General features: G+C 41.2%; 1 protein-coding gene across 2 annotated transcripts in view; it reads left to right on the plus strand.

Moving 5' to 3' along the window:
* Positions 1–27,182, plus strand: part of dym (dymeclin) — a 49,900-nt gene that overhangs the window by 15,730 nt on the left and 6,988 nt on the right. For both annotated transcript variants that reach the window (XM_069710785.1, XM_069710786.1), the window contains exons 9-16: positions 1,414–1,599; positions 1,739–1,917; positions 3,069–3,194; positions 3,303–3,416; positions 3,601–3,695; positions 7,194–7,293; positions 21,553–21,735; positions 25,495–25,608. In XM_069710785.1, coding sequence (XP_069566886.1) covers positions 1,414–1,599; positions 1,739–1,917; positions 3,069–3,194; positions 3,303–3,416; positions 3,601–3,695; positions 7,194–7,293; positions 21,553–21,735; positions 25,495–25,608 — 1,097 coding nt within the window. The remainder of the gene's footprint in view (positions 1–1,413; positions 1,600–1,738; positions 1,918–3,068; positions 3,195–3,302; positions 3,417–3,600; positions 3,696–7,193; positions 7,294–21,552; positions 21,736–25,494; positions 25,609–27,182) is intronic.

The following is a 27,182-nucleotide window of genomic DNA, read 5'->3' on the forward strand; positions in this document are numbered from 1 at the left end:
GGATAAAGGATATACAGTAGTTTAAAATGAACATAAAAAGTCTTTAGACAGCCAACAGTGGCTTCACTGAAGATCATAGTTAAGAGTACTTTAGTATTTAGTTTGCAATCCTTCACAGCATCTTGGCATGAATCATCCAGTTTCTGTGACAGCTGTGACGAAAGTGTTCTTCATGTTTCAACCGGCAAAGCTTTGGGTTCATCCACATAGAATATCGACAAGCATACATTTGTTCCTCTACGGCATACCAATGGGGGCTCTTTGGGATTTAGGTCAGGCTTCTGGGAAGGCGATTCTCAGGTTTGGATTTTCTCCTGGGAAAAATATTCTTTCAGCAGGCGGCTGGCAGCCCCAAGACTTTTCTTGCCTTTACTGCAGTCTGATGGTAGAAATTATGTATGAAGACCAGCAGAGGAAGAATTGCAACCTCATTCTTTTAGGTTGAATTTAGACTCGTCTGAAAATGGCAAAAGTTGTTCTTTTGCTTGTCCTTTTATAAATTGAATCCTAGTTGTGTGTTTATAAATGGTTTCCACCATATCTCTTTTCCGTTGTTCTCACAGTTCATTGATCCTACTACAAATGGTGTGTCTGGTAATTGCAGATGATCTTTGAAGCAATCTTCACTGCCATCCCTCGCCTGTTTTTCTTGATTTTACTCACAATTATCGGGCCTGTCTTACGCTTGCCTTTCTGGGTTTTCTTCTGCATCTTTTGTTCTCAGTTTCAAAGACTCCATATTTTTTCATCTTTATGAAAATATACCCGACTGTAGAGGCTGGAAAATTGAGTTATTTGTTGATCTGACGAATAGAGTGCTCTTCTTTGTGCAATCAAAAGATGCTTGACATTTTCTGAGCTCACTTCACTTTTCTTTGTAATTTTTTCAGTTGCTTTTGATTAACCAGTTCCAAGGTTATTTAGATTGGATGTATATTGTAAATTCAGTTACCCTAAAGGTTACACAGATGGCCCTTTTGTTGAGAAACCACAGATATAGTTCACTACATTAACAATGGACATGTTACCCAAAGTTGACAATTAGAACTTGCCCAAATACCTTTTGGCTAGCATTTATAGGAGTACATGTCCGTGCTTTCTTTCTCAATCTGATTGGTTTTTTTTAAATATTGATTATTATTTTTTTGTTTAAATTTGAGCTAAATGTGTGTTTATATGGATCAAATACCAGTTTGTTTAACAATATTGAAGTACCCTCATGAATCTTGTGGAAATCAAACTGTAAATCTAAATACTTTTTGGCACCACAGATGGTGTATGTTCTGTTCACAACTCATTCGTTATTGCAGATTTAAAGGAAATTAATGGGATGGAAGAAAGCACCAGACTAGTTTTGGGTGTGTTTATGTATATATTTTTATCTCTGCACTGCTTGTGTCTGTCTCTCTGCAGGCGGCCTGTGGAGTGTCTTCACATTGGGTGGAGCTGGCAGTAAAGCTGGGCTAGACCAGGAGCACAACCCTTTACCTTTGTCCAATCAAAGCCTTCTGTTACTGCTGGTACTAGCCAATCTAACAGATGGGCCTGACTGGCCCAACCCCTACCGCCAGGCTATTACTTGTTTCCGAAACACACAAGGTGATGTATGCACAGTAGACATATTGTTTATTTTATTCCACTGCACATATTTGAAACGGTTGTTTATGTCTTGCATGTACCAGAGGGCATTGAAGCGGCGTAATAATAATCCTGATAATATTTACCCTTGCTCATGTAGACACATCATCACTGCCTGTGGAGCAACCTCACACTTTCCAGATCAATTTCAACAGTCTGTACACAGCTCTGTGTGAGCAGCAACGCTCTGACCAAGCCACACTGCTACTGTACACCCTGCTTCACCAGAATGCCAACATGAGGACATACATGCTGTCAAGAACCGACATGGACAATCTGGTGGGTAGAAGGGGAGTGAAGGGACTCTGACTTCATCCTTATTTCATTATTTCTGTCCGAATCAGACCTTTTCAGCACGGTGGAGGCAGGAAGCACTGTTCAAAATCACTCCGAATGTGTCTGGGTAATGTTTAATAAAACACGTTATGCGGTTCTTCCATACACACTTGGGTACGGTCATGAAATGTTTTCATCTCGGACCAATGCCATGGCGCAGGAAACAGGAAATATGTATGCAGTGGCAGCTGGTGTGGAACGGGGCCAGTTACTCCTTATAGCGGAATGAATGTAGGGAGGCATTTAGAAAATGAAAATCACTCTTTAGCTCGGCATGTCAGATGGAATCACAAAGGTGAAAGATAGAAAATTATAAATGAGGCTTTTTCACGCATCTGGTCTTTTTGGATAAATCATGGAAGTAGGAACAGCAGCTAAAAATAATTGCAACACAAAACCACTATAAATGTATGACAATTTCCCCCCCAAAAAAATCTGCATTTTGGAAACTGCAGCTCTATTAAATTCTCGCCGTGACCTTTCTGTGTTACTCCCTATTCATAGCCTCAATAAAGTAGCATCATTAACAGAACTAGATTAAGCTTATTTAGTTGGAGGTCTAATTAGTCTAACCACTTTTTCTGCTGAACAATGAAATCCCACTGCACAACAGCTGAGTGTACTACAAACTACTAACTGCTTTTACCTCCTGAGAAGTAACACTTTTAGACAAAGTTGTCATTAGCTGATCACTTTTACTTTCACAACTTTCCCTAAATAGATAAAAAATAATACCTTTTCATTTGCAATAATTAATGCATATCTAACCAATCTCCATGTTATTTGCAGGAGCTTGCCTTAAAGGTACTTAATAGAAGTTCTACTAAAGGCACAGAGTAAGCCTTTCTGAACAAAACTTGCTTTTTCAACAAAAAATAGCTCCTCATTTACAGACACCAAGGCTGTTCAGCCAACAAACAAATCACATGCTGGTTGACCAGGAAAAAACAGCAAAACCGAAAGTTACTGGGTTTAAGGGAAATGTGGGTAATCATGGAAATTACGCAACCGATCGTTATATTTCCCAGCATCTGTCCAATCATAAAAGGTAGTAGTTTAAAATCTCCACTTGCTCTCCCACTGTGTTCTCTCAGGTGTTGCCCATCCTCGAGATCCTTTACCATGTAGAGGAAAGAAATTCTCACCATGTCTACATGGCCCTCATCATTCTCCTCATCCTCACAGAGGACGACGCCTTCAATCGCTCCATTCATGAAGTGGTAGGTGGACATCCATGTGACCACACACTTTGCTGGGACAGTAGTCAATCATCACTGATGTTTTCAACCAGTATCCTTCACTTTGGTCCCCTTCGCTCTCTCTAACAGATATTGAAGAACGTCACGTGGTACTCGGAGAGGTCACTGACGGAGATCTCTCTTGGCAGTTTGCTCATCCTGGTGGTCATCCGCACCATCCAGTTCAACATGACCCGGACGAGGGTAAGATCAACACACATTAAAGCTTTCAAAAGAGGCATCTACTCTAAATAAATCTTTCAGTTGTAAAATAATAATTATTTTATTTTATAGACTCATAACTTTCATAACGGGAATATAAAGACTAAATTAACAGTAAATATGCTGTTTATCGTTGTGTGTTTGTTCCTTTGTGCGTCCTCCGTAGGACAAGTACCTGCACACCAACTGTCTTGCTGCACTTGCCAACATGTCAGCCCAGTTTCGATGTCTCCACCAGTATGCCGCCCAACGCATCATCAGGTGAGGCCACACTGTCGCTGTAACGAATGACAAAGCAAATGGAGCAGAACGGAGGACAATGTGTTCACTGATAGCTTTGTCCTTGTGTCCGTTCATTTTCTATAGCACCCATCCAGGCACTCATCTTATTCTTTACAATATATTTAAAAGTAAATGTGGCCATGTTTATTTTTATTGTCATTTTTGACATTCAAATATGGTTTCTGCAGTGGTTTAAATTATTATCCAGATTTTAACCTGAACTAGTGACTGACAAGGAAGAAGTACACATTATGCAGTAAACAGCTCCCTGTCAGTGTTATTGTCATATCGCTCACACCTGCCTACTCCAAACTGTGCAGTTTTCATCTTCTCCCTCTGACAGTGTGAATAAAGTCTGTCAGAACTGGAGCAGTGTGCATGAATGTGTATTTTGGCAGAAGATAATTATCGCTAAATATTTATCGGTCCAAACCACAGACACGGACATGAAGTCGTTCATGTCTGTTTGTTAACTCCAGGCACACAGGAAGGAAAATGTTTCCTTCCCCAAAGACGTGTGCACTCTCATGCACATTCAAGGATCCTCTTATCTCCCTGCTTGTGTCTCTCTCCATATCTGTGACTCTGCTGTTTTGAGTCAGAGAGGAACTGTCTGTGAATGTGTACATGTCTGTGCAGTTGCGATGCAGAGCAACTGACTCCATGTCTGATGATAATGATAATGATGATGACTATGATGGCCGGGGCTGGGCTGAACTGGCTGGCTGTGAGATAAAGGGAGTTTCCTGCCAGGGATTTCCAAATGTCAGCCGGGCAGCTCTGAACTCTGCTCCATTATTGACTCGCGGAGACCATCGTGGCTGGTGGTGTTTATTTACAGGCAGCACTGGCTTGCTTTACCCCTCACCACCACCACCGCCGCCGCCACATCTTATTATTTTATGATCATCTGGACTCTCCATCAGTATTTCCTATCTGCGTCATTGTTCTGCCCTCTATTACCTCTGTCCATGCTCATGTGTTTGCTCATTCACTCCACTGACTCAACAGATAATGTTTAGGTCCCTGTGACTATTGACTATCTTCACTGTCCATTTGCCAGTTATTTTATAGATTCATTTCTGAGTCTAAAATGTTAGCAAATTGCCATTCACATGTTCCCAAACCCCCAGAATATTCAGTTTACTGTCACAGAAGAAATATTCACATTTGAGGTGCTGGAATCAGAAAATTTTGCAACTTTCCTTAAAACATTATTGTAAAAGCCAATTAACTATAAAAGATAATTGCCTATTAATTTTCTGTCAGTTGAATAAGCACTCAATTAATTATTTTTATTTAGCCCTAGATCCCAGTAATCTACTTAAACTTCACTCCACTCACCAAACTATGGATTTTCTTTAGATTTGTGCTCCAAATGTTTTAAACATTTACCTAAAGTTTTATGTGTTGCTGTGGATAAAAGTGTCTGCCAAGGTGAATAAAAGCTACTTTAAAAGAGAATATGTGATGAAAGACTGATAGAAACACACTGCTTTTACTCAAAAACATTCAGGCCCTGCTGCCACTCTCTTTGCCTGCTCGAAGTCCACCAGAAAGGCCAAAAAACAAAGGATAAAAATAAAGAACAAAAAGAATGGAAATATTGTACCTGCAGTATTACTGTTTCAAAGCCAGACAGTAGCTCATTATGTATTCACCCTCTTTATCTACATAAAACACTACAAAGTACACAAGAAAAGAAAAAGCACATTAGTTCATTTCAAAAACACAAACACCAGTTTTGGTCGGCAGCAGCAATAAAATGTTGTGATTTAACATAGTTGTTATTGAATTCATGATATAGTTTTATCACAACTTCTTTAATATATATTACAATAAAGGCAACAGATTTACACATTTGCTAAATTTCAGATATCATCTTAAAACTTGAGCAGCATTTAAGCAGAAACATAACTTTAAAAAATAAAAGCTACTACGAGCCTGAAATCTCAAACATACAAATGTTCAGTCACAAATGTTTCACTCAGTCACGCGCTGTGTGCGTCCAGATGAAAACCAAATCCTCCGGACAGGCAGAGACAGGGCACCTTCACATCTTCGGTGTGTCAGGGTGAACCATGTCTTTCATTACCACAGCCTCATAACTGACTCTGGGATCATGCCAGCACTGTGGAAATCTTTTGTATCGCCGTTTCCTGGACCGCGTCCATCACTGCCTCAGCATAAATGACGGATGGGACAGGCCGGCGAGTCACAGTGCGTTATTGTGGGCAAACATCCCAGGTGGAACTTGGTCGGTGGTCTCTCGTTTGAAATGGAAAAAAAAAAAAAACTCAGTACAACAGGTCCTTGAATAGTTGTGGCCAACAGGGCCTTTGACATTAGGTCTGAAGATGATAAGTAGGCCTCCACATTGCTGCTCAGATGTCTCCGTTTGGCCAATTATCCTGGATAAAGAATGCTGAGGGATTGTGTGTGATTACATTGCTGACAGATGGACAGGTGTAGCTCTCAGGGATTTATCAGAGCCCTGTTTGTGCATCTGCGTTTCCCTGGCCTTTCGCTATCATTGAATTTAATTTATTCTGTGTTTTTTTTTTCTTCTTGATTAACACACAAATTAAAGATTTAAACACCCTGAAGCATCTACTAAGAGAATTAAAAAGTTGTAATTAAAACAGAAGGTCACTGATAATTTCAAAAACACTTTGGCATAAACAGGATATTCATAGAAAATCTTTTAAAAAAACAAAAAGTGTCTTTTCTCAGGTGTCTTGTGCAACCACACAGGTCAATCAGTTTACTGCATTAAACATGCAGTTTGTGTGTCTGTGTGCATCTTTGGTTCCTTTGTGTTAGTTAAACATACCTGTTCATGTGCATTTTTCTTGTACTTTTCAACAACTGACAGTGTGTGTCAGTGTGTTTGTGTGAGTGTGACCCACCCTCTCTTCGCTACTACCCAAGGTTACTCAAGCAGACTCGGAGACGCTGGATGTTTGTTTGCACCCTGCCGTCATACAGTACCATCACATCCAACGATTTACACAAACACATGTAATATAGAACAGGTTGGACTGAAATGGGAACGACCACTTATATGACCAAATACTGGGGAAAAAATTAAATCCACATAAAAAAAACATAATTGTGATTGTAAATTGGTGGTAAATTAAGCGTGATTTGTAAAATTTGGACCCGTCATTTCTAAAACAGTCTTCTGCCAGTTTCATAATTATTTTCTTATTGCAAGACTCATTATTGTTAATGATTTTTTAACGGCTTCATTTAGAAATCAAAACAGGTCTGAGTTTAATAATAATCTGTCTTCGATAGAGGCTTCTCTCCTCAACTGAGATAAATAAAGGTCACTATATATATTTATGGCACATTAATTAGAACATGTTCAGTGTGGTGACTGTGTATTTGGTTTCTTTGGTCTCTATAGAGGTGTATCGTTCATCTGTCACCGGGGCTTTCATTACTTTCCCTCTCTCTGTGTCTCCCCTGCAGTTTATTTGCTTTGCTTTCTAAAAAGCACAACAAGGTTTTGGAGCAGGCAACACAGTCTCTGAGAGGCAGACAGGGAGACAACACAGCCTTGCCAGACTATGTGAGTACCACACACACACACACACACGCGCGCACGCACACTCACACTCAGTCTGTGGTAAGTTTATTAATGATTGCCACATTATGTCTACATAAATGTGAGACAGTAACTTCACAAGGGCATTTGTAACCATTTAGTAAGAGTTAGGTAGTATCATGATATTTTTAACCAAATACCTCGACATTGCAACAATATTGTTGGGATGACTATTGCTGCTTTCACAAAATATTCACACAATGAAATGTTTTGATTAATATTCATCAGTTATATTAATATAATAACTAAGTTGATAAAGGCAAATAATAGAGCAGCTACAACAGTCCAGTGAGCTCAGAAAATGGAATCACTTCACTGTAATGCAGCCTTTTTATGACAGGGAAAGACAAAATCCAAATATCAAATATTTATCAAAATATTATGATAACCAAAATCAAAGACTATGTCTCATCTTATATCATGATATCAATTTTAAATCTATGTATTGCCCAGCTCTTGTGTGAGGTTACATGAATTTGCATTGGAGGCAACATGATTTTAATATTGTCAAGTTTAGCATTTGAAAAAACCTTTAGGTTTAAGAAATATTACCAATTAGGGCTTTTATTTTTTTTTTGTCATTTCGTAGTAATTCAGTAATTCAAATAGACCAGAGGTTCTCGAACTTCTCAGACCATGTACCACTATGTACCAAACCAAATTTGCCAAGTACCACTTCGTCTGCGGACTCTGTCTCACCTGTCAGGTCCAGCACTTTCACTCAAATCAACAACTGAACAGTCAGAGTCTGTTAGCATCAAGCTAATGTTAGGTTGGTCTATGACCGACTTTACACTCACTTCACTTGACATGTCTCAGCACGGGCAAATTTCCTTTGTAAAATGTTTGAAATTATGAACAAGTAATTTGAACATTGTTGGGATGTGAATACATCTTTAATCAAATAAACTTAAATAACCTTTTTTTTTTTTTTTAGACTTACCAATAGGTGGATCCCCATTTTGGGGGTTACTGCCATAGCCCAAACTTTTATTTTTAATAAATAGTTAAATATTTTCAGAAAGGAGCCTGCTCACCTTGTTGCTGACAGTTTTAGGTGAAAAGATGGATTTACTTTCCAGTGCAAAAAAAAAATACTGCATTCAGCTGTCCGTTGCATAAACTCCAGAGGTACAGATAGGGGAATTTTGTTACCTTTGAATGAAACCTGGCTATCATTTTCTTTTCTTTTTTTACCCTAATTGTAAGCTGATTTGACGACGTGTCGGCTGTAGCTTCACATTTCCCATGCAGATGTGATTGGTATTGATGTGTTTGTATGTGTGTGCATCGTTTTTAAGGGGGTCTTCATCAGACATTCACTCCACGGGTGAAGGAGCACTCGCATTCACTCGTGTTTCCTCAAGACCTAAGGGCATCTGTAGGAGCCAACATTCAATAAAATTGAATGTTTCATATCAGTTTTATGTAATTCACAGTGGCACCAAAGTAATATTGAAAATTCTCTGCAACATCAGTGTTAATCTCAAATTGAAATCTTAACAGGCACACAGCAATAACTAAGTGGCAGAGCTTAAACCGATAAATTAATTATTATGATTTCCCCCATGCAATCAAGTATCTGCATGTTATAAGTAGCTGCACCTGATGAGGGCATTCTGTTGACTTTTGACATATATAATTGTCTGTGTTTACGATCAGGCAGACACCCCTGCCTTCAGGTTTGTCTGTCTGCCTCTCAGTCTGGCTGTCTCATCAGATTTGCGTATTGTGTTTGCGTAAACATATTTGTGTGTATGTGTTCGGTGGGGGCCCCCACAGATGCCCTGAGGTCCTGAGAAAACATGAGTATATGTGAGAGCTCCTTGAACCATGTAGTGACTGTCTGATGAGGCCCCTTACAGACGTCTACACACACACACACACACACACACACACACACACACACACACACACACACACACACACACACACACACACACACACACATAAAAACATATAAAATGCAATTATCCTGCTTTGTTTTGATGCCTCCTTCCTTCAGGGCCGGTTTTAATGCCCTCTTTTATTTACATACATGAGTAATTGCACGCTATGTATATGATTGAAAATGGAAAAGAAACATATTACTTTGCTGTGATTAAATATTGTATATAAAAAAATTTGAGTTCAGCCAGCTGTTCCCATAGGAAGAGTGAAAACTACCAGTAACAAATACAATAAGACAAATACGTGCAGTGAGCGGTCAAAGTGGAAGGTCACCTACACAGCAGCACTCCTGCTTTCGATAGCGATTCAGCGCTCAAGGGCACATGGCAGATTTTCAGCACAATTATTTCATGGGAATTTTACATGTTTGTTTTTTTGCTTTGTTTTTTTTGCTTTCCTTGAATAGTGTCTGACATCCAGTCTGGGTCATAGACTTTGTAAGACAGAGCAGAACTTTTGTGATACAGCTGTTATCCTTGAGCTTAGACTATACTAACTCAATGTGACATTGGTTCCCATGTCTACAAAGGTTCCCATGTCTACTATCCACATCCAGAAGTCAACTCAAGAGTTTTATTGACATCACATGATGAAAGGGAACAAACTGTATTGTTTGCCTTCTGAGCATGTACACACACACACACATACACACACATCCACCCTGAAACATAAATTGAGTTTAATTATGTTTTGAACAAGCAGTGGAGTTCCATATGGGCTCAAACAGAACTGCACAATCAGCTTTTCCCATGTCTTTGGTAGTAAACATCTCAGTATTTGGTATTTTTCAGCGTTTGAATGAGATCTGTTGTGCCGTTCAGAAGGAAGGAGGCCTTCCAGTCTGTAATTCTGGCTAAATTCATTGATTGTGCCTAACTTTGCATCGAGTGTCCATCCCGGCTCCCTCTCTCTAGTGTCACCTCCGAGGTTTTCATGTGTGGAAGTAGAATAGCCGGTGGCACAGGTGAAAATGGAAAAGGCAGAGGTTTAACCAATTTCACAGAGATTTAGTCGAGGCTCTTTTACAGGAAGCGTTTTCTATCGGGAGTGATGTTCTTTCACTACTTTGGTCAAGAATGAAATACGTCAACAACTACTGGATGACTTACCGTGTAATTCCCTCCATAATTTGTTGGTGCTAAGAGGATGATTGTTTGACTTTGATGAGCCCCGTCTTCCCTTTGTGGTTCAGGTTGAAAGTATTGGATACATTAGTATGAAAATATTATTGTTGTTTATGACCAAAAACCGGCTAATGTACGGACATTCCCATCAGGTTATACTAGTGCAAATGAACAAATGCTACCATGCCTTAAACTATGTTTAACAGGGTAAAGGTAGCATTTAGCTCAAAGCGCTGCTGCCCTCAATTACAACCATATAGAGCAGAAACACAGTAATGAGGAGAGGAGTGAAAACACCTTCAGGCTGTAGACTCTTCTGTTTTTATTGGAATAGAAGGTTTGCGTGGATACAGGGTTTAAAATGTAAATATGATCAGTGGGGCTGCTTCTAATAATTTTTTCCATGATTTTTTAATCTGAAGATTTTGTTTTTGAGTAATTTATTAATTGTTCTCTCAACAAAGTCTAATTGGTGGTAGTGCTGTGTGACAATGAGGGCTTAAATGTTCAGTGCAAAGGATTTAAGGGAATCTATTGGCAGAAATTGAATATAATATTCATAGTTATGTTTTCATTAATGTTTAATCACATGAAACAAAGAATATTTTAATTTAGGATGAGCTGCTTGTATCTATAAAGGGGGTGGGTCCTCTAGATAGAGCCCATCATCTATAGTAGCCCAGAAGGGACAAACCAAACAGTTACTACAGAGGGGCCTTCATGTTTTTCTCGTACATACTTAGAAGGGGAGGGTAACGGGAACCGGTATCCAGTTGGTTGAAATCTTCAGCTTCACCATTAGATGTCACTAAATCCTACACTGTTTTTTACATTGTCTATGAATATATACTAAATTTTGAGCAAATGCATAGCTAATTTTTTTTAAATATCCACAGAGAAATGAGATTGTGGATTAAACAGTTAAATGTGTAACGGATACACAGTAAGAAAAGAAGATAACTTAACAAAAGTTAATAGTTTTCTAATATTATCTAAAAGCTAAACATTAGCCGTCTATCTCCTCCCTCTTCCATTAGTTTTAATCTTAAACTTAAATTTTCATAAAACCTCATGCATAGCTTTTCTTATCTGGCCACTTGTAATGACCTCAGGTCTATCATCCGTTTGGGAGATGCAACATCCGAAGGAAGGGACTGCTGTCTCATTATGCCGACTCCTTCGTTTCCTCCATCTCTGGACCTCCTCTCCTCCTGCGGTAGTAGTGGATGTGGCAGTGTAATTGAAAACAGGCTGCTCTGGTGTTATTCACAAAACCCCTTGTCTTAACTTGGGAGGTGTTGAAATTTAGGGAACCACAGGGAGAGATAAAGAGGTGCAAAATGGGAGACAAGAAGAACAATAGAAAGCTTAGAAGCAGGCAGAAGGGGAGAAGAGAAGAGTGGTTTAGGGTGGGTGTAAGTGTGTATTTGTGACAGGCATCTGGAAACAATGTAATTTGGCCAAGTCTGGCTCTGCAGAGAGAACTAATGTTTGTTTAATGTGGGATTGTCCTGGACATGTAATTGCTCTCTTTACGAGGGAGGAGGATATGAAAAAAAACGTCGCCAAATGCTTGAAGCTGTGGGTTAAAGCCGGGTGCATTCTGCTTATGTGTTAATGTCCCCCTCTTTTCCTCTCCGTCTCCTCCTCTGTTTTCCTCCCTCCCTCTGGATGTCTGCCTCTTGGTTGCTGTCTCTCTTTCATATATACACACAGTGAACACGCCCCCTGTCCCTGAATGTGTTTGTGCTGCTGTATTTGGTTAGTGTCAGGGAAGAAAGAGTGAAGGGCTAGAGCCTTTTGGGCCCCCCAGGGAACATCCAAGTAGGGCACCTCTCATGGGTCCACATGGTTGCTCTTTGCAGCCTCTGCACCTCTGATTACAGATATTTCTTTTTTTTCTTGTCCGTTGAGATGTGTGCAAGTGACATCCAGTATGTGCCTGTACATGCAAACAAACAAACATAAAAAGGAGTTAAGTACGCACTGTATTGCATTGCATTGTGTGCCACTGTTTATGCTCCCAGCCAGTGGTAATGGTAATGTTACTTCTCTGCCTCTTAGTCTGTTTACTGTTGCACATTTCTGGGAAGAGACTACACACACACACACACACACACACACACCCATACACACACAGAGCCAGAAGCATGTTGGACCACCCTGTCTATGTGTTTATGTGGCTGGTTGAGTCACAATCTGTGATCTCTTTTTAATAGCCGGAGTAGACACATGCATTAGCTTTGTAGCACCAGTCCTCTTGTTTGGGGGAAAAGGCAGAGCCCGGAGATAGATCAACAGATAATAAACATTATGCGTTCTGTTTATTATCAGGCCTTTCAGGAATTTACCACTTTCTTTTAAGGCTACAAAGTTATTTAGCAAAATCTATAGTCATCCATTAACGCAGCAGAGTCTGTGCATTCAAACTGCATGATATCGCGTCAGTGTCTCGTTCTGCCTCACTTATGGCATGAAAAGTGAGGTGCGTTTGGTTTAGCCACCAAAACCCACATGGTTAGATTGGTTAGATGGACATGAACCCTGGTCTCCTGGGGAAAAGTCCATCCAACCGCCCCCCAACCTGCCTCCCCTCTGACCATGGTCATATCTGCGTGTACTTTTCACACCTACGTGAAGCAAAACGTGACACTGACACGGTATCCTGTAGTGGATTGACGGGTGTATCTCATGCTTTGGCAATATACCGGACTGAAGTCTTTTCAGTAATAAAAATGTATTCCTTAGTATCTTGCTGGTTTGGTACTATGTTATTTAGTACTTATAATCAGTATATAAATTTAATTAAGAGTTTATAACACAATAATATAGTTGTGCATAGACATACTCAATAGTTCATTAATGCACAGTATTTGTCAACAGTTATACTGCTTACAACTGAATTACTGTGTAGTGTAAACACTTAATTAGATGTTTATACTGTGTTTTACTTATGAATTCAAAGTGTGGAAAACTTTTTCTTTGGAAATATACCATATACAATGTTTCTCACGTCCAGACTCCTTTCCCATAGTTGTCCATCCTTCTCTGCTGGTTTTTCCCACCTCTGCAGATCATTTTACATGAAGATTTCTATGTTCAGTGTAGCCTCATCATGGCTCAATCACAAATGGGAATCTGGTGTATTTTTCCTTCTCCGTCTCTAATATTGTTAAACCCGACAGTTTTATCGCCCCGGACTTTGCGCCGCCGTTTTCCCGTGTGCTTTTCATTTAATTCCACGATGCTGATGGGGAATCCGGTTACGCATCATGTGCGATGACGGGGATCAGTGTCTCCCTTCATACATCGCTTACCTGAAAGTGGCAACTGATTGATTGAAATGTGAATATTATATTATCCTGTCATATTTCTCATGGTCTTTTGATGTAGAGCCAATCCCGCTGCCAGCCTGATGTACATTATCATACCCCTCAGAGGTTATAGTGCACACACACAGAGCTTCTTGTCATTCTGAATGAAAATAACTTCAGGGGGAGAGATGCCAAGAGAAATGAGGAAGCTAAAGGGCGCCTATACAATATATATTCAAATTCTGAAAAATGAATAAAGCTCATTTGCCAGAAGGAATGTATTGTTTTATCAAATATATCTTGATCAAACAAACGTCCCAGATTCTTTTTAATGGGACCAGTTCATTGACAAAGTGGGCAGGCAGCAGCATGCAGCAACAACAAAAAAATGCAACAAAAATTTATTGAATCTGGCTCAACTTCTGCTGGAACAAAATATATCGCAGTCCAGCAAACCGCTGTGTGAACCAAAGTACGACAACATATCTGCACACTTTTGTGTGAATACTGTACACCACATTTAATTTAATGGATCGTTCCAATCTAACAGAGATTGCCATCAAACATAAACGATATGAGCTGTCAGTACTATGTGCAGATCTATCGTGGGCCAATCAAACACACACAAACACACATTCCTGGTGGATTATTTTGTAAAATGAACAACCCGATGAAGGATAAAAGAATAGGAACTTTCTAGGTGTCAAAATACTTCCTCGTAAAAACCATTGCGTATCTGTAATCTTCCTGAATCATCGTATCGCTGGTACATGAGCAGGGTGGTGTGGAGGTTTAGGAAATACTAGCTTGCAGCATGTACTTTTCAATCCTTGCATTTATTTAAATCAGGGCAGTTTTTTGGTCTGAACTCCCATTAAGGTGTTGTTTGTGTGAGGCCTGTGTAAATGGGGTTTGATAAAGCCGTGGCTCCCACCTGCACTGAATATACTTGAGGTTTAAATAATGAACTCTCTTGTGAAATTTAACATAGAATAAAACATAGAATAAAATGATCACACATTATAAGTAACCTCTTTGCCTCTTTGCCACTGCTTAAGTCGTCCATTATGTCCTCCTTTCCGCCTCGTGGGTCTGTTTCCTTGTCATTAAAGTCGTATCCCGTGGAGAGCGGACTTACACACTGAACCCGTCTTTGGTCTCTCATCTTTCAATTGTTTCCCTCACCTGCCCATGAAGGCGAGGATAGGCCTAGTTGTTACTTTACTTGTTAGCCTGTCTCTATGTATCTGCCGTCCTCTTATCTTCACTCACCTGTCTCTCTGCCTCTTTCTGCCTCTATTCTCGGGCAGTAGGAGTGCCACCTCTGCAGGCAGCAGGTGCTCTTGAGTCATAATGATTGTCTGCTTCCAAATGCTAATTAGGGCAGCCCTGCTGTGCCCTGGTCTTTCTGCGAAAGACACAGCTCGTAGCAAATCAATTAGCACTGCCCACCTATCTGGAAGAGAGCTGTTGCAGCTGTTGGCGTCATCTTTTTTTTATCATTATCACTCACGTCATCGGCAACATTACTGCTGCTTTGCCTCCGTTCCCCACCCCGACCGCCTGCTGTGAGCGCTCGCCAAGTCTCAGAGAAGTAGTGTGCTTATTTAAACCGTTAATAAGTGTCTGCACATATGCTGGACCTTCCCTCCACGCAGACGGTGCTGCAGAGCCTGTCCAGCACCATCTTTTCTTCGCCGATCGTACATCTGGAACGGCAGACTTGATTTTGATGCTGCTGTTGCTCTGCAAGTCAAACACTGTCTTTTGCCTCTTTGAGCGTGTGCGTGCAACAAAGGATGTTTTGTGCATGCGTGAGGCTGTGAGGTAATGAGAGGCTGACCTGGGCACAAAGCTCTGCAAAATGGTGTGATTATGACATGGCCGTGGTACCATAATGCAGGTCAGACAATGACCTATTTAAAAAAAAGTCCCAAAAGACAGGGCAGGCGGTTGCGACTCAGCCGGTCTGACCCTCTCTGCCTGTCCATGTGGCATTTATTTTCTTCTCTTCATGCTTTTCCTCTTCTGTCTCTCTCATTCAAACCTTCTATCCTTTTAAGTTAGTTCTCATTTAGTTATTGATTCTAAGACACTACTTTTTAATATTCTCTCTTACTGTGTTTGTTTTGATGAAATCTCTGTCGGTTTGGGTGTGGCTTTTCATTCTTTATGTTTGCCTTTCTGTGTATCTGTTCATCTATCGCCATGCACTAGTCTTTGTCACTACTTTTTCTGAGCATATCTGGTTTGTCTGCCCTGCAACAGCCTGCAGTGAGCAGTGGGGGCCAGCCAGGGAATCACTAAGCTATTGGTTTAATGATGCCAGCTCCTACTTTACAGGGATTTACATGTCTGTGTCTCTAAACACCCTGTCCACACACACACACACAAACACTTGCATAAAAAAAAAACCTGCACGGGTATGTATGATAGGGCAGCTAGACACACACACTGGCACTGCCCTTCCCAGTCACAGATTGCATCTGCAATTTCAGTTGTCAGACAGGTAGCAGGGATCAAACGTACCTGCAGACATCACACATTTGGGCCCAGCATGTTGCAGCAGCAGAAACAGACAGATGGAAAAGCTCACAAACACACACACACACACACACACACACACACACACACACACACACACACACACACACACACACACACACACACACACACACACACACACACACAGCTATCCGGTTTGTGTAAATGTTGAAACAAGTAAAATGGGACAGGATCATTGAGACTAATGATACAGCTCTTGTCTGAGGCCTATGTTTTCCTGGGTGGAGAGAAGACATTAAATAGCAGCATGAGCGGCTGTGACTAAATGACAATGCAGGAGGTTGGAAAATAGCACATGACGGAGGGAGAAGGGGCAGGAAAGAGGAGGGGAGGACCAGAGGAGGAAGAGGAGAGAGGGAGACAGCAAGATAGAAAAGGCAGTAATGGTTTTATGCAGTAAAACCAACACCCGTCAGGTTTTTTCTGGTTGTTAGAGGATACATTTCAGAGAAAACAAGTGCACAAGAACAGAGTGGGAAGTGGAGGAGGAGGTGTAGGTGGAGAAGGAGGAGGAGGAGGAGCCACCCAAGATATTTAAATCCTGTCTGGGTTTCAAGTAGACCATGGACCTCTTAATCTCATCCACTTGACAAACATATACACAGTGCTAGGCAGACGTCTAGCTAGCCTATTTTCATGTGACCTGAATTCCCCAGTGTGGCATTTTTTTTCTCTGCCAGACTAATCTCATTAAGCTGGGTGCAGAACTGGAGAACAAACACACTCGGCATCCCTCACTCCTACTCTGCCTTCCTCTCATGCTTTTGTCTCCTCTTCGTCGTGTTCGCTTTCTCCATCAACTCCCCCTCCAGCTCTCATCTTATGTGCTCCCATTTTCGTCACTGTCTTCCTTCCTCTGCCTCCTCTTCCTCCTACTCAGCTGTCTTCCATATCTGTTCCTGCTTTCTGTCTAATTATGGCCTGCAACAGAGCGGGGCAGGTCTAGCTAGGCAATGGAGTCAAGCTCAGAGAGACACCTCTGCATCCAGACACACAATCAATCCTCATTATAACTGGCTCTCCTGCCTTCCCCTGACCTCTTCACATCTGCCTGTTAAAGCTTCCACACACCTTCATCTGCCAGTTTGTGGAAATCAATGCAATACACTATTGCATCTGTGTTGCAAGCTTAACTCATGATCAGTGCACGACAGAATTATTTACAATTATCTACTTTCAGGGGGTGATTTTGTGTATTCCTGTACATTATTTATTTATTTATTTATTTATTTATTTTTATGCCACACAGCAAGCAAAGTTATTTATAAGATAAGGACTTGTTTCCGAAGCAGGGCGCTGAAGATAGAATATAAAATGCTACCACATGCAGTTCTGTTACAGATGGTTCACCCAGATTGGAGGGGGAATCTCGGCTTCCAATCAGCTTGTGGTAGCAGTCCTTGCCAGGTCGCTGTTTTGAATCTGGCATTTCAAATTCTTGGTCAAAACAGGTCATTATCAGAACAATGATGTTTGTCATAAAAATTAAGCTTTACGCATAAATCTGGTCACGGAGGCCTTATCAAGGCCTTTTATCACATGAAAGATTGATTTTTACGAACGTTTGTTTAACTCTCTAAGGGTTCAAATGTTTCTCGTACTGAAGAGGGAACAGTCATTTTATCATGAAGCTTTACTAATTCATGCACATTAAAGATTAAAATGTCTGACTCAGCACCTTATTCTAATGTATTTTACAGGAATTACAATACTTCCGAGGGAATACGCTCTGCTGATTTTTTTTAGCCTGCCATGTAGCAGGATCCAGGGGGACGTTGCTGATGAGTACTCTCTGAGGCGAGGCTTCCTGTAAAGCCGACGATGATTGAAGTTTTCAGATCAACTGCCTGAGCATTTCTTGTTCGTGTCCCGGTCTTTTGTTGCTTTTCCGTCCATTTCTGAGCTCCTGTCAAGTCGTGATCGGTAGTCCCAAGTTTTCATTTTGCAGTAGATGAAGAGTGGTGGTCTGCATGTAAGCTGATGCCCACACACCGCAGAAATAGCTGCTCCATCTGCCCTCGCACGCTTGCAGGAGATATTGTATCCAGACAGTGGTTTAGATGTGTTTTGTGGGGGGTCTTGCCTTTTCTACAGGCGACATATTGACATGCCACATTAGTCCGAGCATAATGATGGCTGAATTCGATATAGCTGCTTCAGTTTCTGGGGACCGGTGTTGTCCATTTATTGGTCCCGGCCACTACTGACTGGGACACTTCAACAGACCACAGCCATCTTTAATGTGCATTACCTGCTGAAGTCAAAATGTACGCTTTGAAAAGTCCGATGATCAGTTCAGGCTCGACTACACTTCATATTTACTCCCAGACATGCACAGTTGTTCGATGTGACTCCGGAGAATCATACAGATCCAGGATCAGTACTGAAACCTGTCAGATAATCTCTGCCATGTGTTGCGGTTGTGGTCTGTCTACCATTGGGCTGATTTCATTAGAAGTCCATTGCATTAAGCTAAGCTGCTTTAAATGTTCTTGACTCCTGTGCTCCCTCAGTCTGCATTTTGTTAACTCTGCTTGTTTTTAGCTGTTGACCACTCAGCCCCTTGGCTCTGTTCTGCCTAACATGCACACTGTGTACTGTTTTTAGATTAAAGCTACAACATGCAAGTTATTTAGTTAAAATGTTTGATAGAATGAGTAAGGAAATGAAGTTTGGTGTTGACCTGGCTACAATTCTTCTAGACTAAAAAGTAAACATCTGTCATGTTGCTTAACACTGGTTGTGTAGCAATAACTTATAAAGGAAATGTATGACAGGACCGATAATGACAGTGTTATTATCTTGACTTAGCTGTTTGTTGATACGTGGTTCAGACCAGTTAGAATACGGGAATGTGACTAACTGAATTAATTCGTCATCAAGCCATCTACCAAACTGAGGCAATTTTGTTTCTCTAACAAACCAGTTGTGATGAACTTGTTTGGACAATTCAAAACAGATCTGAAGTGCAGATACTGACAACACAAACATTACCAAAAAGTATTACAAGCTGTTTTACTGCAGCTGTTTTCTTTTTACCATGATCTTGCTAAAAACGGAGATAGGTAAGTTATCACGTAAACCAGTCCTAGCCTAGACAATCTAATTTTAAAATCAATCCTGACTACTAACTAATGGAAAGGTAAGGAATACGCAAAATCCGACCAAACTCCTGAAGGACAGAGCTGTACTGAGGGCGGACTGAGCTCTACAGGGTTACAATATTTATTTTGCTTTTTGGCCAATAGAAGCAAAAAACACAGAAAGACCAGACCATCATGCCTCAAGTCCATTTTGTTGGCAATGCCTGGTTCCATTGAGAAAGGCATTGTGCTTGTTGTTTTGTGTTTTTAGATTGGTTTGGAGGCCGCATCATCCAGGGATCTTATCTATAATACCATCACTACATGATAGATTTTGCACTGCTGTGCACACCGTTGTCACACCACAAGAAATCATTTATTATCTCTTGTATTTGCCAATTCATTGTCGCCTGGTTTTTATCTCTTTAAAGATTATTCCTTTTCCAGTGGTCTCGGCAGTTTTCTTTCCGTGTGTGCCAGTGTGGAACATGCCAGGCGGGACGTTATCTCGTCATGGTGGCGTCTGTCTGTCTTGTATACACATTGTTGTGAACACGGTTAACAAACGAACAATGCTTGATAGACTCTTTTCTTCTTAAACCAGGGGTTTCCCATCTGAATCAGGTAGTTGGATGTGATTGAACAACTTGCTCTGCACTGTAAAAACTGCAGATCTAACCAAGTAAAATAATCTTATATTTAGATTTAAAATCGACTTAGTTTTGTTTTAACATAAATGGATCATCTAGTGCTTCCTCAGTCAGATCTTTGGATTTAATTCAAGTAAATATAACTTCCGTTCTCGGGATAAGCATCTTTGTCCTTGCCCAAGTTATTTTTAACTAGATACAACAAACATGTTGGTAAAACATCCACTTCAAATCTGTAGAAGCCTTATCTTAAGCATTATGTCTTAAAACTAGAATTACTATAACTATAAAGGCTTACAGACTACTCTCGATTTTCAATAAATGTTGATGCTCTTCTGTGGTGTCTGTAGCTCGGATGGTAGAGCAGGTTGCCTAGTAATTATAAGGTCAGCAATTTGATTCCCGGTTCCTCTAGTCCACATGCAGAATCCCAAGAGGATCCTGGGTTTTGGCCGCCCTCGATGAGCCATCTTGTTTCAAGTAACAGCCTAATCCTAATCCACCCGTGTTAAGTAATTTACACTTAAATTAAGTGATATACTCTCTTGTTCCTCGGCCTTCATTTTTTCCCCAATGTGCTAGAATTAAGAATTCAAAGGAAATTAATCAAGAATTATTCCGTAATATTCATTGCATTTCCCTTATTCCTGTGATGTAGCAAGTCTGGTTTCAAGCAATTTGATCTAAAAACCAGCATTGTCTATCTATTTCAAACCTTTGAACACTTCTCTGAGTTCATCAGAGCTTTTGTTTTTAAGACTTCTTGTCAAGTAAAATTAACGAGCTGCATTGACAGATCTTTTTGAGATTATTAGCTCATAACGACTTCTTCAAATTCATTTTTCTTGTATTTTGGTCAAGCTTTTTTGCAATACGGATTTTCATTTATTTTGACGGATTTTCTCACAACTATTAAAACATGCCTGTAGGTAAAGCACTACCACTGGTCACACTGTGGTGAAAGGTTTTTGTAGCACAAACAAACTAACAATATCAACAAAGCTGAACATTTACTAATATATCTAAACATTCTGTACATTTCAGATTTTAGCTCTAGTAACTACAATTACTTTGTGATGTACCGTTTCCCTGTTTGATATCCTTATACTTGACGTTTTCTGTGTTTTACTTTGGTTTGTGACAAGCCTATGTATTTGAAGGACTTTGTGAATAGCTCATCTGCCACTCAAACCCCTGCTTCTCTCTCTGCTATTCCCGCACCACTCTCTTCCCATGCTTTCACCTGTCACTAGCAACAGTTGTCTTTGCCCCGAGAGGAAACAAACTGCGACCTGACCTGATCTGTGGCTTACAAGATCACCTCTCTGTCCCTTGCTAAGACCTTGGCTGACATTCCTCCATCTTTCCTTTCATCCCTCTCTCTCACCTTCTGCCATTTCTTCCATCTCGCGATTCCCCCCTGCTGATTTTTCTGTCGGGAGACAATCATTTAAAAAAAAAAAAAAAAAAACACCATAATAAGTGAAACCATTGTAGTGGGAAACCAATTAACCTTTTCCTCCTCCCTCTCCCCCAGGCCCAGGACCTGAATGTGATTGAGGAGGTGATCCGAATGATGCTGGAAATCATCAACTCTTGCCTGTGCAACTCTCTGCACCACAACCCCAACCTGGTGTACGCGTTGCTCTACAAGAGGGAGCTTTTTGAGCAGTTCAGGACTCACCCATCCTTCCAGGACATCATGCAGAACCTTGACACGGTCAGTCTTCTTTTTTCCCCTACAGTCACTCAAAATATAAATAATTAAGACAAGTTTAGACCTCAGAGCACTTTACCTTATGGTGTTGACTGATTAGCAGTAATTAATATGACAGGCAATACAAAAAGATGCTTCTGTTGAGCCCCCATCGCAGCACTGTGACGTGCACAGTGCAGGGGGAAGCTATAGCCTTTGTGTGTAAGTATACCAAGTTACGTTGCTCAATCAAAATCAGCACATAAATTACACTGGTTTTTGTGACCCATGGTCACATTCAAGGGCCTAAAACACTTTTTCTTTTTTTTTTTTTGTCTCGGACAGTAACGTTCTGCCCCTCTGAAACATGAATGTCTCTCAAGGCTCATTGCTTCATTGCTGAGGCTTTCTGAAGCATTTCAAGGGTTTCCGTTGCAGATTTCCAGAGTTTGACACAAACTTTCAAGAGCACTCTCCACTCAATGATGTCCATGATGAAATCGCATTATTAAATGCCTAAATCAGTGGTCTCAAAAACAAGTGTAACTCAGGTCCTCATGTAGATCAAATGACATAACTTGGAATACTTGCTCATGAAGGTTATGGCCTCTCCGTGCTCCGTGCATATCACAGTGCTGCGCTCTGTTCGTGCACAACAGGAGCAGTCTCTGAACTTTCTGATTCCCCCTCGTACATCATTAGATAGATGATTATTTCATAGAATAAAGCTGTACAGATTTGCCTGCTGAGAAAGGTTGGAGCATGTGCAAACTGCGTTGTTAACATAGTATGCAGTTGGACTGTATGGCGCCCTGTGAAATTAAGTAGTATGGATGAATTAATCAGTCCCCTTGTGTCAAGAGGCTCTGTCTCAAAGATTCATTGAGAGTGTGTCATGTATATGGGAGGAAGGGACAGCGTGGAAGGAAAGCTGTCATTCATAGCTGTATTAGTCATTTAGACGAGGAAAGGAAGCTTTGGTGTGTATGACTGTGAGTGTAGTACGAGGGATGGGGGTTGCTGCATACATTGCCATTGGGCTTTGCAGTTATCCATAAGGATGAGGGAGGCATGCTAGCTGGAATCCCTCAGTTAAGTCAGTCTCCCTGAGGCTATTCTCCGAATCCTTCCTGCACTTGGAAATCCATGTGTGTGAGCATGAGATTCAGTACGAGACGCTGCTTTTTTGCTCTTCTAAATTAACCCCATATGGGAGGCCTTCAGAGTTAATGAAGAGATTAGTATTAGATAGATGTAGACAGACACACACACACACACACACACACACACACACACACACACACACACACACACACACACACACACACACACACACACACACACACACACACACACACACACACACACTCTGTTCATCTATGCCCTGGTGTGATAGAAATCTGTAAAGCAATCACAGAGCATGAGCAGAGAAAATATTGCCCGTAGATGCGTTTTTTCACTGTTGGTTTGACAAAAAAAGAGCATTAAAAAGAATCGGTAATACTTTGAGGGTTTTTTTTAATTATCAAACATCAAACATTTCTCCAGGGAAGGACCTAGCTCAGCAGTGGAAACACAAAATACACTTTCCATGATTTCTTGTTGGAGCTTAAACCCTGAAGGCATCAGATCATTTGAGCTGCAGTGAAGTGCTTATTTTAAGTGGGATAAAACATGCTCAAACCCTATGTTGAATTTGTAATCCGTTTCCACTGACTAAAAGCAAAATACATGCAGCAGCTCTGTGTCCGGGCATAGTATAGAGGCATTTTCAGAGCAACTGACTGTTGCTAGGGAACATGACAACCCATGCATAGGTTTAATTGGCTGCTGATGGAAGCAGCTATATTTGATCTCAAATCAAAGAAGCTAGCTGCATAGGTTAAACAGTGAAACATACGTTTCTTACCAGCTTGGAACATTCACCCTTGTTACTGTTTAAGTTAAGGTTTCTTCGGCTTCATCCAAGTGAGACGTTTTATAATGCATAACCTTTGCGACAGCGTCCTCAGAGCAAATAAGCAGGTTAATTCAACATGAAAAACGTATTAGAGGTGTTACTGACCTTGTTGTCACGAGCAGCAGTTCAATTCTGCATTGCTACTCGTGTCTACATGCGTGTCATCAGCCCCAGTTGTGTGACCACCAGTACCGATTCATGGACGTTGTCGTGATGTGAAATGTGTTTTCAGGCGTGTTACTATTGACGGATGTCGGCTCTGAAATGGTGCTAAAACGCCGCCGATCGTTTTCCATTTTATTAAGCCGTTCGTTTTCCATTTTATTAAGCCATTCTTTAAAATGAAAACATATTAGTGCCGATGTTCCCTCGGGTCTTGGCATGTTGCATGATGCCATGTTGTTCTTAGAGCTCCATATTGCACCCAGTGTCATCATATAGGGTGTGGCTGCTGAAATATTGATGTGACTGCTCCAAACAGTGGGATTAGAAGAGTCAGAGAGCTTTGTGAGATCAAGGTCCCGAGTACTGTGTACTAGATTTTTGACTTATATAAACACAGAAGATGACACAGAAAAAAGATGTAATAAAGATATGTTGTAGTGAAGATATTTACGGTTTAACAGTAAACTTTATTGTCAATGCTGACAGTACCCGGAAATATAAGATATCAGACAACGTTGAATAGAAAATGTAAATTGAATTCATTTGAAAAACAATTTAAATGACAATTAAGAAATCAATTAAATTGAAGTTGAATTGATACAAATTTAAGTCACTTATGAAAACCTTGATTGCACTGAATTTTTTTTTTTACATGTGCAAAAATACTGTACATGCTAACACCGAATAATAACCCAGCGTGGGTGGATAATTCTGCAGATAACAGGAACCAAGCTGCAACCCACCGTGACATCTCCCGTTGGTTTGTAACTGCTGGTTTGAAGTTTTGCATTTTGGCCGTCACCATCTTGTTTTTTTTGTTGCCAGAAGTCACCATATTGGGACACGACTGGGGGCAGCGAGTGATGGATCTGACTCATTCTCACACTATGCCCAGCCACCGATACAGGAAACCTGACTACACCACTGACCTGTCAATCAAGCTAGAAACCCTCCCAGACATAGTGCTCTTTGAGGCATAATATCTAATTATTTATGTAATCATTTTGAGAAGAACCACCAGAACAAAGATCAGAAGGAGTGAAATTTATGTATTAAGCATTTTTGACTTTCATATTTCATGAGAGAAGTTGAATGAGAGTCTGTGGAGCCAGAAGCTTTTTGGAGCCAGCTCCCAGTGGCCCTCGGCGGTATTGCAGTTTAAGACACTTTCACATTGGCTTCCTTTTTGGACCTGGAAGCTACATTTATTTTGACTTACAGGTCTACAGTTTTAATGGTATCTAAATGCAGGATCATGTCTTGACCGACTTCCTGGAGTCTTTCTGACAAACTTCAGTCTTTTATAATCAGTAACTGGTGGGTGATTAGTGAATGTTATTGGCTTTGTAGATAGAAGTAGTTGTTTCCTCCTGTATTTGTGCTAAGCTCAGCTAACCGTTGCTGACGGATAAAACAATGGTATCAATTTTCTCATCAAACTCTCGACAAGCGAGCAAATACGCAGATTTCCCAGAATGTTGAATGATTCATTCCAAAACAATAACAAAAGCCAACTTCACAATCATTCCCTATGCTTCATCCCTTATAAATGCGGCGTGTACTTCGACACTCAACGTGCTTTACAAACCGTCTCTCCGTCAGACCCAAGTGTATGTTGTGCTAAATTTGTGATTGTTTTGTCTTGTGTGACCTTTTAGGTGATTGGATTCTTCAGTCAGCGTCTGGAGCAGGCTGGAAGTGACCTGTCAGTTGAGAGGGTTCAGGAGGTCATCATGAAAGGAGCCCAGGCGCTGCCGAAAGACAGACTGAAGGTACTTCACACACACACACACACACACACACACACACACACACACACACACACACACACACACACACACACACACACACACACACACACACACACACACACACACACACACACACACACACACAGCAGGGCAGCAGGGCGACAGACGCAATGGGAGCCGTGAAACTGCTGTCTGAAGAAAAAGTGGTGCATGTTGGATATTGAGACACAGGTGTGGCGCATACAATGTGTTGTCAAAGACTGCGAGGTGTAGGTGGGGAGGGGAGAGGAGAGAATTAGTTTGTATGCACAGGTGAAAGACAGAGCGGTATGGCATGGGGGTGTGGACTGGGGCGGGGGAAAGATGGAAAAGAGCCACTGGGACTTAAGACAAAAGGCCAAAGCCCAATTCTCATTAGCAATAATGCCCATCTTCATTCCATCTCTGCTACACGTGAACATGTAATGACATTTCAAGGATATTGGATGGAGGGGGCGAGCGGGACACTTTGTCATGGGGCTCATAAGATCGGGGTGATGGAGATAGGGTGGGTCGGGGAGGGGAGGGGACATAAATCTGCCACCACGCCTCGTTACCCAGCACTCCTGGCGAGTTCGCTAACCCCTCCCCTCCCAATGCTCCGGCATTAATCAGTGAGGAAATATGTAACCGGCGGTCTCCGAGCGCCGCTCCTCACCAGCACAGAAGCTCTTAATTGCATGTTTCATCATGTGTTTCATGTTCTATACTTGGCGGCTGGCTGCGAGGCATTTGTCTCGCCTGCCGATGTGGAAGAGGGATGGTGCGTGTGCTCCCCTCTGTGTCGGACCGCTGATGCAGTGATCGACCATAGAGGCCCGTAGAATTACACGTGGAGCCGTGTGGATCACCCCGCCGTGTCCTTCAGCGAGATGGCTCCACCTGGTGTGTGTGTGTGTGTGTGTGTGTGTGTGTGTGTGCGTGTGCGCGCGCGAGCGTTCAGCCAGTCTTTGTTTCTATGTGAAAGTGTTGTCGAGTCGCGCATTGACTCTCCACCATCTGAGTGCTTTCCAGCCCCACAAAGGGACGCGGAGCGAGAAGAATATCTGGGCAATGTGTCCTGTGGGAGAAGTCTCCGCCGTTTGATGGTACCATCGCTCAAACAAACAGCTGTCTCGCCACCTCTCGCTTATGAGCTCATTCTGCTATTAAGCCCACAAGGTGAAAATCCATCGGCCGGATTAATGTTGTGTGGAACCGTCGATAAATTGGTAATTACTCGGGGGGGGGGGAAAGAAGTATTGGTGTCTCAATCACTTGTTGAGAGTGCTGAAAAAAAAAAAAAAGGGAGATGCAAGAATGTTTGTTCCTCTTCGTTGCTTTGTCAGTGAGGTTATTTTATCATGTGATAATTCTCACATTTAATATTATAGGGCATGTAAATAAATGAGATGAGATGAAATGAGTAACGTTAAAGGTGTGGTGTTAAAATCCCAAAACACTTTCTAGAGAAATCTGAAAACACTAGTTGTATGTTGAAGTGTGGATGGCACCACCGTTTATTGGCTAAAAATAGATGAACTCAGTCATATAAAACATTATTGCGGATTTCCCTC

This window comes from Brachyistius frenatus, unplaced genomic scaffold, assembly GCF_029030835.1.
Source record: "Brachyistius frenatus isolate BFR_SWC_R1_liver_20210118 unplaced genomic scaffold, ASM2903083v1 Contig_94, whole genome shotgun sequence".
NCBI lineage: Eukaryota > Metazoa > Chordata > Actinopteri > Embiotocidae > Brachyistius > Brachyistius frenatus.